Source organism: Sabethes cyaneus, chromosome 1, assembly GCF_943734655.1.
Source record: "Sabethes cyaneus chromosome 1, idSabCyanKW18_F2, whole genome shotgun sequence".
NCBI classification, from domain to species: domain Eukaryota; kingdom Metazoa; phylum Arthropoda; class Insecta; order Diptera; family Culicidae; genus Sabethes; species Sabethes cyaneus.
The window spans coordinates 39,316,870-39,330,924 of NC_071353.1; the positions used below are offsets into that span (position 1 = coordinate 39,316,870).

Sequence of the window (14,055 nt, forward strand, 5' to 3'; positions counted from 1 at the left end):
TCGATATCATTACTAGAAACCTTGGGATGCTGGACGCCAGACTAAAAATAGTGGCTAGGAGGATTGGGTTACAAATCAATATATCGAAAACCAAATATATGTTAGGAAGAGGCTTTATAGAAAACAACGTTTGCCTCCCATGGACAGTGGCTATTGATGGACATGAATGGGAAGTGGTTGATGAGTTCGTATATTTGTGATCCCTGGTCACCGCCGACAATAATACGGGTAAGGAGATTCAACGACGCAATCGAACTAGAAGTCGAGCCTATTTTTTCCTCCACAAGATGCTTCGAACAAGGAGCATACGCCGCCCCACAAAACTGCTGATGTGCAAAACGCTAACCAAACCGGTTGTCTCTTATGGGCTCGAGACAATAGGCCGTGCGAATAAAATGTTCAGAGCAAATTCTCTCATATGATTTACACGGGAAAAGCAAAGCAAACTGTTTTATTCATTCGGCCTAATAACATTGTTTACTAAATCTGTAGTTATAATTAACTCTCAAACAATTTTGCGTTTTTTTCTGAATACCGAAACCATTTACCCTGATATAATTCATTAAAATCTTATTATGAACTCCGTAGTTGGGTTTTCATGTTTAATTACAGTTTTTTGCCTTAGTAATTGACTAATTTTCGTGAATTGTGATTATCGTGATTTTCGAGTGAATTGGCAAGCCGCAGTTTTACTTTTTATTAGCAATCGTATAACTCGATATCCCTTCGTAAGTTAATTTCCGTTTGATTGCAAATGTAACCAATTAACGTCTTCTCCCATCAACGCAAAGTATCTCGTTCGGTACCCATCGACGAATGATAAACACTTCACTTTACACCGAAATTGTTAATTCACCGTGAAAATTTCCGCCCATCGAAAGGGTGCTCGCCATAACTTGCTCATTATCAGTCTGGTACGATCTAATTGACCCGAAATGGCGAATTATTATTATCCGATTTTGCTGACCGGCGATGATATTTCCCTTTTTAGAAGAGAGAAAATCTAAAGAAACTCACGATTAAGTCGGCAAAAAACGAGAGCAATAATTACTGCAAGACAACGGGTGAACAGTAAACCAGCGCTATCGCCGGAAATCACGCCAAAAATTGGCACCATGCTTTCGAGCCGGACGTTGAATAGCGACTTTTATTGTTATCGGTATTACTTCCTCGGCATCGTGTACCCACAGAGCTTTTGCTCTTGCGCTACATTTTGGATATAATTTGGCGGATTACTGTCACTGTGATATTTAGGATCCTTGCCCGGGATGAAGAAGACATTGCCTTGGATGCGAGCTTTATTAAAGAAACAACGGCGCATAGAAAACCGAGTGATATTTGGTGGGGAAGACATAGTTTGATAATGAGATTGTTTTACGACTGACAGCGAGAACGAAGTTTAACGTGACTCGTAAATTCAGGGGTACGCCCGGGTCCAATGATCTGGAATGACGCTTTCCGCGAGGGGTGGTCATTCAGAAGGTTTGCTTGAATTAATTCAGGATTGATCGGGAATTGTCGGGAAAAGTTAAAGCGTGGGTTTTTCGAATTCCCTACGATAAAGTTGTGCGAAAATAACTTTTCGAATTGACAAAAACTGGCCAAATTACCTGGCAAAGTTATAGGAATCAAAACAAAACATCCCTTGACAAACCTAGAAAGAGCCTCACTTCTTCGGTCGGCGATACCAACTGCCGACGCTGCGCTGCTGTTAAGAAAGTTGTAATCATAATTAAACACCGCCGGTGTCTCACGATGGAATTGATGCCGCAAAAAATGACAGCTTCATCCCGAGCCGATTAATCAAGCTGCCAGCAGCGGGAAATTATGTGACACTTATGGCGTGAAGCGAAAACTAATTGAATAATTCAGGCACCTACTCAGTAGAGAATATAGGATAACTGAAGGGATGGGCTCGCAGATAAAAGCAAATTGAAAATTATTCATATTTTCCCGAAATTTTAGTAACAATTTTTGATTATTTTTGTTCCATTTTTAAATAAGTTATATCGTTATCGAATCGAATTAGAATCGATCAACTTCGAGACATTGAATTTCACTGAATCGTTGCAAGGCGCAAAGAATTCAATAAAACTATTCTCCAAATTAGCATAAAAACAAACGACAACTGGATATAAGCTCATGGTAAACAACGGGCACACATGTGCCTGGTTTTAGAGCGGGTGGAAAGCGAACAGAAATAAGCATACCGTCGCCCGGTTTCACTGTGCCAAACCTGTCCTATTATTGTCAGGTTCTTTGTGGACCCGTCTGCTACTCTGCTTTCGACGACACCAGGAGACCGACATTTCGCGGAGGGATATTTTCCAGTTATCACCCCCCGACACTCTTGTCATCATCGTACATACGTCAGTGGTTAGACAAAGCTGTTGGTAGTACTCTCTCGAAATTTTTTACACATATAAAACCAGAGTCGGCGCTTCGGCTACCTGGGACACCATATTGATTGGGACGAATCGTTGTTACTATAATTCTGTCAAAGTCGTATAACAAAAAAGGACTCAGCTCAATAGCATATAATTATTCACAGTAGTATTTACTAATCGACGATTCATCAACACCAGCTAGAGTTAGTATTTGTTGTGTGTATATAATAAAATTTGGACTACAGTCGTGAATTGTACAAATTACGATCCACACAGTTAGAACATCGTACCGGAAACTGCATAACAAGATCAGAATATTTCTACTTCGCAAAGGATTGCGTGAAGTAGACAGTTAGCTAGCATCGGCCCTGTAAACAGCAAATATCTCATTCCACACATTTGCTAAAATATGCATTTTACCACGTTTATATCTCACAGTAGTTTTTTTTTACCTTCATTATCAACAGAAAGGCGTCTTTGGAAACCTTTTCATCCCTTTTCTCTATATCATTTCTATCTACCAGCAAATGGAAAGGATTTTTCGTTTCAAAAAACGCGAATGCACACTCCAGCAAACTCATCGCTACCGGGGTACGGCCGAGTGGCTTATATTTGCAAACAGATTTCGTTATTATATGAAATGTTTAAAAGCCAACTGAGCACAAACAGACGAGTCGTACTGCAAATTCATATGTTCACATATAATACTGACTATCGGACTCGATTGTAGCATGGCAAAACGGGGCCGAACAGAAGAATGTTCTTCCGACATGCACTGGTCTGGCTAGCTCTGGATTTGAAAGAAGGAAACATCAACTCCGCCGAACTCGAATGGTGAAAGATATCAAACTTTATGCTCGAAGAGTTTCCTTTACTCAAATTTTGAACACAGCTTCGTTCTGTTTTGTTTTAGATATTAACCAGTCTCCGACATTTATCGCCGATTTTCGTTTTTCGCTATACTATCGCAAAGCAATCGGAGCATTTGTAGTCATTTTTTATTCAAGAATATATAAACTACCACGGCTGTTGTTGTTAATAATACAGGATGCTTTTTCTCCAGTTCTACTGAATGAAAAACGAACTAATGCCTGCTTGGGAGCGGTACTTTGGTGTGAAATTGTGTGCATTAAAATAATAATGCGCCTACTTTGGCGCAGCCCCAACCATTGCATTGGGCTAGACGAAGAGGACGCACGGTCAATGAACGGCGCCACGTGATTCGTTCTCGCAATGTAATGACAGATTAGTGAAGGTTTGGGAAAGCGGATGGTATCTTTTAGCAAACGTACAAATCGTTCATGTATGGTTTTACCTTTGCTTTAGATCCTATGTCCCTATCACCAGTTGGAGTAAAAAATAGCATTGCATTATCAACAGAAACCACGTGTCTCTAAGGAAGACAACAAACAAACTACTTAAGTAATACTACTACGAAGATTACACGTTTTTAACAGGTCGGCAGTAACGCCGCAATTCTTAGAATTACCTGTTTTGTAAAAGCGTTTGACGCAGTAATATCGACTTTCAGCTGATAGGTGAGTCGTTGAAAATAAATCTATGCTTAAAGAACTTGAATGCAGCATCGGAATTATAGCTACCCGCTTTTCAGAACTGACTCACAATAACAGAGGTGTCTGTAATCATGCTATCATAAAGTTTTCCACAGCGTAAGTAATACAAGTATTTTGTTATTTTCATGGCTTGGTAACCCGCAACACAACAAACGATCTCTGAATGGATGGTCTGGCAATCGAACCTGAATTCCACGTTTAACAAGGGAGTGGGCACAATTTCGCTGTAGACTCGCTATTAGGCATAGGCAGGGTAGCTGCAGGCTGAGAAATTGCGATATTTTAAACTACAAACATTTTTGTTGTATAACAACTTATTAAGCACCTGTTACCCGGTAATTAGCTATACAACGGCTGAATAAGCTACTATTCAACAAAAATGTTTGTTGGGTAATATTAGTCTGAAGACGGGCTTACCCGCTAGAGCAGTGATGGCCAAACTGCGGCCCTTCAAGATGTTTTATGCGGCCCGCGGACTGATTTGAGAGACTGATTTGTGGACTTATAAGTTACTTTTTTGAGGACACAGGGGTCACTCAAATCAGGCATAATGCCTCGTGCAGTTTGTAGTTTTAAATGCTTTCCGGTTTAAATCTTGTGGTAATTCCCAGAAAATGGTTTTTATTGCCACATGTTTTGCATTTTGTTATGCGCAGGAATGGCCGGAGGAATTTGCGGCTCGTGACATTTATAGGGCGATCTCGTTTGGCCCGCGCTAGAGGGTTAAAAGTTATGGGCAAAATGTTAAAAGCATTTCGGTTGCTACATCTTTCCGGATATACATACCTAGCTAACGATAATTGAAATTTGACTCCGAATATTTTTTTGTCTAAATCAATGAGTGTCTGAAATAAAGTTTAATGAGTAGCATTGTCATGCTACGAGACTGTGAGGAAACAATGCGGTGTGATGCGGTCAAAATACATAATGACTTGATTTGTTTTTAATATTTGAAAGCAAATACAATTTAATGTTTACAAAAATCATTGGCGTGGCACAGTGTTCAGTGCGTATTCCGAAAGTATCAATAATCAATCAAATGCGTGGACACACGCCGTATTATCGACAGTTGCAAACAATATTGAATCATTAATGCACTTCGACCGATTCCTGTGGTTATAGGTGAGTCATTGCACAGTGGTTATTCAACGGTCACAATTCCTGGAATGATGGTACATTGATTGTATTGTATTCTATGTCTTTCAACCCAAATTATAATAGCCCTAGTAATATTTTTTGTTGTTTAATAGCTTATTAACCCTTAATTGATCAACCGGGTACACCTGTACCCCTGTCAAAGTTTTCGAGTTCCAGTTTACATAATTTTTCGTGAATTGAAACGTTTAAATAACAATTTTTATATTTCTAACCGGGTGCTTCAACTGCTCGAATTTTGTCGGATTTTCGGTCAGTTAATTTAGGGTTAAATTAATGTACAGCTAATTCCCGTGTAACAAGTGCTTGATAAGCTATTAAACAACAAAAATGTTACTTAGGAGGTCTGTATTCATTGTAGATTACATTTGGCATGGGTAATAAGTCTAATTAAAAATCAATAAAAGAATGCCTCCCGGTTGGTCTCTACAACAGCCGTTGTCCGTAAAAGGGGTTGCATTTCTCTTGCATTTAAACCGACTGCAGTCTGACTTTAAGAAAAGAAAAGGGTTCCACCGATGAGGAATATATGGTAAATAAACCTTTGTTTTTCCATTACAGTGATTTTCATTGAGCAAACCGATGCATCATTAGCTACGTGACAGAAGGGGGAGTTGACTGGGAAGGAACCCACATGAGGCGGGACGAGGAATGTGAGTATGAATGTATGCTCCGCCATAGCTCCGTAACTTCTGGACTGTTCTTCATCAAGCTTCTTTTGTCAAACACATGTTTTTGGCATAAAAGTATTAGCACCGGGGGGTTGACAAAAGAGGAAGATGGTCTCTTACAAGGGGAGAGAAAGGTTCAAAAGGTTAAAGGGTTGCGTTTCTCTTATATTTGAAAGGGGGAATAGGGTGGCCATTAAAAAGGGGGACGTTCAAAAATGTATAAAAGCTTTGTGTCGATTTATAGGAACAGATAACTGCTTTGAAAGATTACAAAACAACTTTTATTATTTGTCTAAGTTTTTGAGCGGTTAACGTGGAATAAAAAGCAGAACTGTTTAGATGAGACAAAAATGAGTCAAATATTATTTACGGAGGATGCAGTGAAAATTTGAAATCGAACTACTGTGCATCGTAATTTCGTATGACCCCATTCGTGACGCTTTGCTTTGGTTTCAAAATAGAGTGGCGGTTTAGGTTGAGGTTTTTACTATAGGCATATGTACCTGGAAAAGGGCTTTTTCAAAATCGAAACGGACAACAGAAATCAAACCTATTGGCAGGCGAACAGTAGGGTCGAAATGAGGGATTACCATTAATTACTCACGCGTAATTCGCAGCGAATTGCACGACTGGAGTGGCATTCTATCCTGACCGCAACCACTATATTAGCATGAAGTGCACATTAAGCTGATTCAATTTAAACGTTGTTTGTTGCTTTTTAAAGTCGTTTTTTATTAAAATGTTCATAAATTTGCAAAGACGAATAAAGTACTATCGAATAACCATTGTTAATTTTTTTCGGATCAACTTAAATAAGGTGAGAATAACTAATAGATCGAGCCTGGACGAATGGTTTGTTTAAAACTATTATTCACATTATACTATGTGCAAATTCAAAAGGAAATTGTGGGATTATATCAATTGGGAACGCGTGATACGTTCCAAAATGTTTTGTGCGTCATATCGTAGGTCAAGCACAAATTAATCAAGCATTATAGCAGCAATCAATTTTTTGTTGGTTGGTCCTGTGTTTTGAGCGTGATTATTTGTCAGTCCGCTATGTTCGGGCTTTCAACTTTCAACATATGTACATAAAACTAGTTATCAACCACTATCAACGATAAATTCCTACTGGAATTTAGTTTAATATAAAGCAGGCTGGTTTTGATTTATTAGCCTTTTTGCTCTAACAATGAATAATGTTAAAGAAGTGTGTAACATAACATAAGTGAGAGTCGAAAAATGAAATGTACATATCTAATGTAGTGTCTTACCTGAAATGGTTTTTGCAATATAATAGTAATGTGCAGAAGCTAAAAATCCTTAAGTTTGCTTGATTTCGAAAATCACTGATAGAATTTAAAGGGCAAAACGGTTAATCACTGATGTTGGGCCACATCCCATTTGTTGTCATTTATAAAGTTCCCCGCAGCAGAAACAAACTTTCAATATTCAACATTTCAGCAGATCTGTCTTAGACTAATCTCAAGTTTTTAGTCTTGACCTTGAAATGCGGTCATACATATATATTAATATTTTTTTGAAACGATGGTTCTACAATTGATGAAGGGACGGTAGGGGAAAGAAATGAAAATTTTTTGGTGAAGGAGGGGAAGAGCGGAAAGGAAGGGGGGGGGGGGTATTGGTAGCTATGCTTGACAAGTAGTCATTTTGACTCCTACCTTTTGTCCAATGCTGGAAGGTGCATGAGTCGAACCAAGATGTAATCTGAGATTATAACCGGATTCGAACCCACAACACCCGCCAGGGCATGTGGTCCAGCGCGTATGGTTCAAAGGTACAAGTACCAGCGAACCTGCTGTAGCTAGTATATCACTGAATCGTACATATACATTAGCACCAGAAGCAAGTGGTTGTCACTCAAATACTAGCTATGTCAACACGATAGAAGAGTTTCAGGTGCAACTGCATCACATCTTGGTAGTGTAGTGTAGTGTAGTGTAAGTAAAGCACCATATGCTGAAATTAAAAGCAAAATGCTGCAGATTGCTAGTGAATGAAAATTGATTTATATTTTCATATCAGAGGGGAATTTTTGTGTTCTTCCGTGATGAAAAGAAGTAGAATTGTTCTGTGAGGGTATGTTGCTACATCGTCGTAATTGCCTATTCCCGTCCTATCCAACACAAATTACTAAAAATATCAGCATTTTTATGACACACAATGCAAAACTAGTTATTCCCTAATATTTTAGTTAGTTGTCTATCATACGCAATCAATCAAAGTGAGCTGAGATCTATTTAAATGCTTTTTATCATTAAAGAAGTCCTACCAGCCAAATTTCCTACGTTTTTTCGTGCGACGAAGAAGACAATGTCGACTAATCGTGCTAATTTCCGGCATTCATAAATGAAAATAACTCACGCAAGGCATTGTCGTTATTCTACAGCCAGAAAAACTTGCCTGACCTGCCGAAATTTTGTAGAATAACATTTGTCATGCCGTCCTACACAAATACATGCGCGTTAGCTTCGTAAACATTGTTGTGATTTTTAGTTCGGACGATGAAAAATTTTGTTGGACGGATTTTAAAACGGTACGACGAATTTTAGCAATAAAGTCAGTTGCGTAATTTCAATAATATGCTTTAATAGTCGCTTTTCAGTGATTTCAAAGTTCACGGATCGGAAGGTAAGTGTGTTTTAGTCAAATCAGTACAAGAACTTTTGGAGTATTCACTAAATCCATCCAGCAAATGATGAAAATTAGAATGGCTTTCCTTATTACGACGAGAATTAGAAAAAGACCCGACATCATATTCACAGCTGTTTAGTTGCTAGAATATTGCGACATTTGTCCCTATTTAGATTACCCCGATTTACACGATTATCACAGTCGAATCTCGCACACGATTTCGCTCAACGAAAATGAAGTAAAAAAAAGGACAAGAAGGAAAAGAAAGTCAAACTTATAAGTTGATTAAACTAAAGGCCACTAACAGATCAGATTAACAGTGCAAATTCGGTATGTTGCATTAAACGATTTTCACAATAGTCTAAATAGTCATAAAAGGATAATATAGCTATAAGGATTGCCAATAATGGCAATAATGCCCCCTTGTAAACGTGATCATAATTGTGTGTTTTCCAAACTATCATCAAGAGCGGATGCGCGCAAGCGATTGCTGCTGGTTTTTTCAGCCTGATTACGTACCAGTGGAAAAACAGTGGTTTTGATGTTTATTGAATAAAATTTAGCAAATTAGGGTAACCAACCTATTTTGGACTCCATCAGCAGCTGTACATAATTTGGACACTTGCATTTGATTTTGCTGTAAGTGTCCAAATTATATACAGCTGCTGAGGGGGTCCAAAATACGTTGGTTACCCTACTTACGCACTCAAGTCTTTTTTACACGGTTTGTTTTTTCGATTACTCAAGAACGGTGCAACTTAGGGACCAATTACAAACTACGTAACGAATGTCGGGCCGCTCCCGAATGTATTGAGAAATTATAGAATGGTCTCTAAGTTGTCCCGTTCTTGATAATCGAAAAAACAAACCGTGTAAAAAAAGTACTTGAGTGCATTTTTATGATTATAATTATAACACATTGAAGCCTATGGGTGCTATATCCGTTTCAGTATTGTTATATAGCGGCAAATGATTTATTCGAATGATTCTACCTGTAAATAGGTCGGATTTAGTTAAAGTTAGGTTGAAACTACTTAAAATGCCGTTAAAGTGTATAAACTCAAACCACAGACAAACAGACATAACACTCGTTTTCCATTCATCGTACCGATTAAACCGTCATTTCAAATCTGGGCTTAGTTGGGAATGTCTCCGTTTTGGTCAAAGTGGCGCTTTTTGACGAAAGAAAGGGAATTCCCCATAAAAATACTTGCTACTTCGAGGGATACTCCTGTTGCTATTTGATATTTGGGAATGTCGATCATAGATGGTGCTAGTGTTCATGCTAAATGACAGGTACGATAATTTTTATAGATTTTTCTTCCAAGAGTTATGTCTGTTTGTCTGTGCTCAAACTTTGGGTAAAAATTTCAACCAATTTTGGCTACTTGCTACCGATAATTGAATTATTCTCTATGACAAATAACGCACTTTTAAGTTCCTACTACCAATTTTTGGTTAAAAAACTACTCAAAATCTGAGTCTGTGCACTTTAATCTTTACGGCCCCGACATAAAAAATGATGGTACTTGCAGTTACACGTTTGGCTCTATCTCCACTTATTTTCATTTGATTTTTATGCAACTAGTCTTAAAAGAACCACAATAGATTGGCCTTGAATTAAAAAATAAGGTGTTAAATTATGGTTCCATTTTCCCGGAGGTATTCCAGATCGCAGTGGGATTTTTTTGACGTTATAAATAGCATGTGAAATAATACTACAAAATTGCTTAACAGAGTGCACAAAAGTTATTCATTTCATTTGTGATCAATAAGAATGAATCTTACATTATCCTATAGAGCGCAAGTTCATATCTCATACTCCGGAACATCCGATATGGGTTCTACCGGAACTGAAAATTGGCCGTTTTGAATTCTCTTCAGTAATATAGCAAATGGGCTATCAAATCAAAGGATTTTTCAACGCAAGTTCTAGGGTGGGCTTAAGGATGCATTTTGAGCTGGTCTGGACATTCCGGAATATCCGTTGTCGGTTCTACTGGAACTCAAATTTGGCCATTTTAAATTTTCATCAGAAATATGGCAAATGGGGCGTCAAATCAAAGGATTTTTCAAGGCGAGTCCTTACGTGGACTTTGGGATGTATTTTGATCCGATCTGGACATTCCGGAATATCCGTTGTCGGTTCTACCGGAACTGAAAATTGACCGTTTTGAATTTTCATCAGAAATATGGCAAATGGGGTTCAAATCAAAGGATTTTTCAACGCGAGTTCTTGGGTGGACCTTGGGATGCATTTTGAGCTGATCTGGACATTCTGGAAAATCCGTTGTTGGTTCTACTGGAACTCAAAATTGGCCATTTTATTTTTTCTTCCGAAAATGGAGTATCAAATCACAGAAACCACCCAAGAAGTCGTGTTGAAAATTCTGCGATTTGATATATTTACAAAGAAAATTGAAACAGGCCAATTTTAAGTTCCAGTAGAACCGACAACGAATATTCCGGAATGCCCAGTTCGGGTCAAAATACTTTCAAAAGTTCACCCAAGAACTCGCGTTGAAAAATCCTTTGATTTGATACCCCATTTGCCATTTTTCTGATGAAAAGTCAAAACGGCAAATTTTGAGTTCCGGTAGAGCCGACAACGGATATTTCGGAATGTCCAGATCGGCTCAAAATGCATCCTAAAGTCAACCCAAGAACTTGCGTTGAAAAATCCTTTGGTTTGATAGCTTATTTGCTATATTACTGAAGAGAATTCAAAACGATAAATTTTCAGTTCCGGTAGAACCCATACCGGATGTTCCGCAGTGTGGGACATGAACTTGCGCTCTGCAGTATAGTGTAAGATTCATTCTTATTGACCACAAATGAAGTGGATAACTTTTGCGTACTCTGTTAAGCAGATTTCAGAGTTTTATTTCTTATGCTACTTATGACGTCAAAAAAATCCCACTGCGATCTGGAACATCTCCGGGAAAAGGGAACCATAATTTATCACCTTACTTTTTCATTAAAGGCCAATGTTGCGTGCGCAAACAGAATTCAATGCTCTATAGAAATTAATCATTTGTCGTTTTTGATCCACTTTTATCGGCATCGGCTCACCTATATAAGAGGAGCATCCTCACAATTCACACACAGTCGAAATTACAATTTGCTACCGATAAGTCCACTATGATGGAATAAATAATTATAGTCGAGACGCATTGTTCCTTATCACACCGAAAAGCCAAGCAGCAGCAGCTGGTGTCACCAGCCTGGTGAAGAGTAAAAAAGAAACAGTCTTTTTCAAGACTAGAAGAATTGGGTTGAATTTCTCATACAGTCCACAACCTGCAGTCAGTTTGGTTTTTCTGACTATCGAGGAGAGTGTCCAGGCGCGGACATTTATTGGTCCTTCGAGCCGGATCCATTATCTGGCTTCGAAGACAGTTCGATCGTGCGATCGAAATTACCACCACCGCATCGCTTTGGGATCAGTTTGGTTTGCTGGTACCCAAACCTTCACCTTCCCGCTCAACGGAGCAGCCGATTGGAATCGGCACATTGCTACTGCTTGCTGCTTGGTGGCTCGATGGATTTGGAACAGTGCGTCAGAATCCTAAGAAGAAAGTGAAAAATTGTGTGTGACTCTGAACAAACAAACGAACAATTGCGCAAAAACTCTACCTGAAAATTAAAAAACTGGTTAAAAGTGACGTGAACGCATTCGACCGGTTCACGGGTAAGCCGAAAAAACCCACTCGTTCTCCCGCTGCCAAGTGGTTCCTGCGTTTCCACGAGTTTGTCGTGAAAACTCGTCTGCGTTTGATCGGATCTATCGTGAAAATTCGGTTGCGTTTCCTGAGGTTTGGCGTGAAAACCTGAAGTTAAAAGTGCATACTGCCACGTGGTTTGGTGGTGAAAGTGGTTCGGCAACGGTGGGAAAAATTAGTTGTACTGCGAAGCGCTTTCAGAAATTCTGAGTGCAGAAGTGATTAGCATTGATTTCGGTGGTTAGTGGAATAAATTCAAAATTTAATTATCATGTCGAAGCTACGGGAACAGTCGAAGGCGCTGACCGTCACCACAAATTCTATTCTTCTCATTGAACAATTCATACTCAGTTTTGATGCACAACGGGATTGTGATAAAATAGAATCGCGTCTCCTACGCCTCGATCAGCTTTTTGATCGCTATATGACCACATCGATCAGTGTTGAGGTGCTGGCAAATGAAGATGCCGAAAATAAACTAGATCTCACTAAACAAAGGGATGAGATGGAGAAGAAGTATTATTGCATACGTGATTTTTTGTTATCTCGAAAGCAAACTCAGGCACCGACCGCAATTGTGCCAATTCCCAGCCCCGTACGTTCATCTGTCGTGCGATTACCTAAAATCGATTTGCCTGTGTTCGATGGTGATATGAACAATTGGGTTCCGTTTCGAGATGCGTACGCTGCACTCATTCACAATAACGATGAGCTTGCACCAGTCGATAAATTCCATTATTTGATGGCCGCTTTGAAAGGACCTGTGAAGAAGCTTTTGGATACAACGAGTGTCACTACTGATAATTATAAGATCGCATGGGATTTACTGGTAGGACGGTTTAACAATAAACGATTGCTGATAAAGAACCATATTGCTGCGCTGTTTGCAATCGAACCAGTTCGACGGGAATCATCTGATGCGATTTTAACTCTTGTTGATCAAGTTGAGCGTCACGTGAAAATTCTAACGACATTGGGGGAATCTACTGAATCTTGGAGCTCGCTTTTAGTGCATATGATATGCAGTCGATTAGACAAAATTACTTTACGTGAATGGGAACGTTCAACGGGAGACGTTACTGATACAATTCCAACTTATGCTGATTTGATACGTTTTCTCCATGTACAATCTAGAATTTTGCTTTCACTAGACAATAATACGGTAGCTGTATATCCCACCACAAACGAAAGGCCTCATCTGTGTGTTGCTCACACTTCAACTGTGTCACAGGCTAGTACTAGTCGCTGTGCGGCTTGCACCCAATTACATCGTATACACGATTGTGAAACTTTTAAATGTATGACACTCGATGAAAAACAAGACATTGTGCGCAAGAAAAGGCTTTGTTGGAATTGTCTCTCATTCAGTCACATTAGTCGCGACTGTTTATCAAAGCCTTGTTGGAAATGTAACGAAAAGCACCACAGTTTGTTGCACCCCACCTCCACCAGTGATCGATATGCACGATCACAAGGACAATTTGACACCGTGGACTCACCATCCTCTACCAGGAATAATGCACCAGAAAGTACCGTAACACACCTCGAACCTGCTGGTCATAGTGCCTCCACCACCGCCCTATCGGCATCCCTAGTTACTGAAGCTGTGCATTCCACCGTGTTGCTCTCTACCGCCGTAGTTAAAGTTTACGGACCTAATGGAACGGTCACACTCGCCCGAGCACTGCTGGATTCCTGTTCTGAAGCAAATTTTATCACTGAGAGAATAGTTCAAGTACTTGGATTGAACCGATCCAGAAAATCATCGACCATTTCCGGAATGGGTGGTTTTACCGTCGACAGTACCCACTATACAGTGGCCACATTCAGCTCTGTTGACTCGTCGTTTGCAGACTCTCACTTTCAGTATTCTACCCAAGATCACGAATGA

The 14,055-nt window shown here is 39.3% G+C and overlaps 1 protein-coding gene across 1 annotated transcript; it reads left to right on the forward strand.

The window, feature by feature from the left end:
• The first annotated feature begins 12,435 nt into the window (after positions 1–12,435).
• Positions 12,436–14,055, forward strand: LOC128745601 (uncharacterized). Its single transcript, XM_053842679.1, has one exon. It carries the CDS (start codon positions 12,436–12,438, stop codon positions 14,053–14,055), a length of 1,620 nt encoding a protein of 539 aa, XP_053698654.1.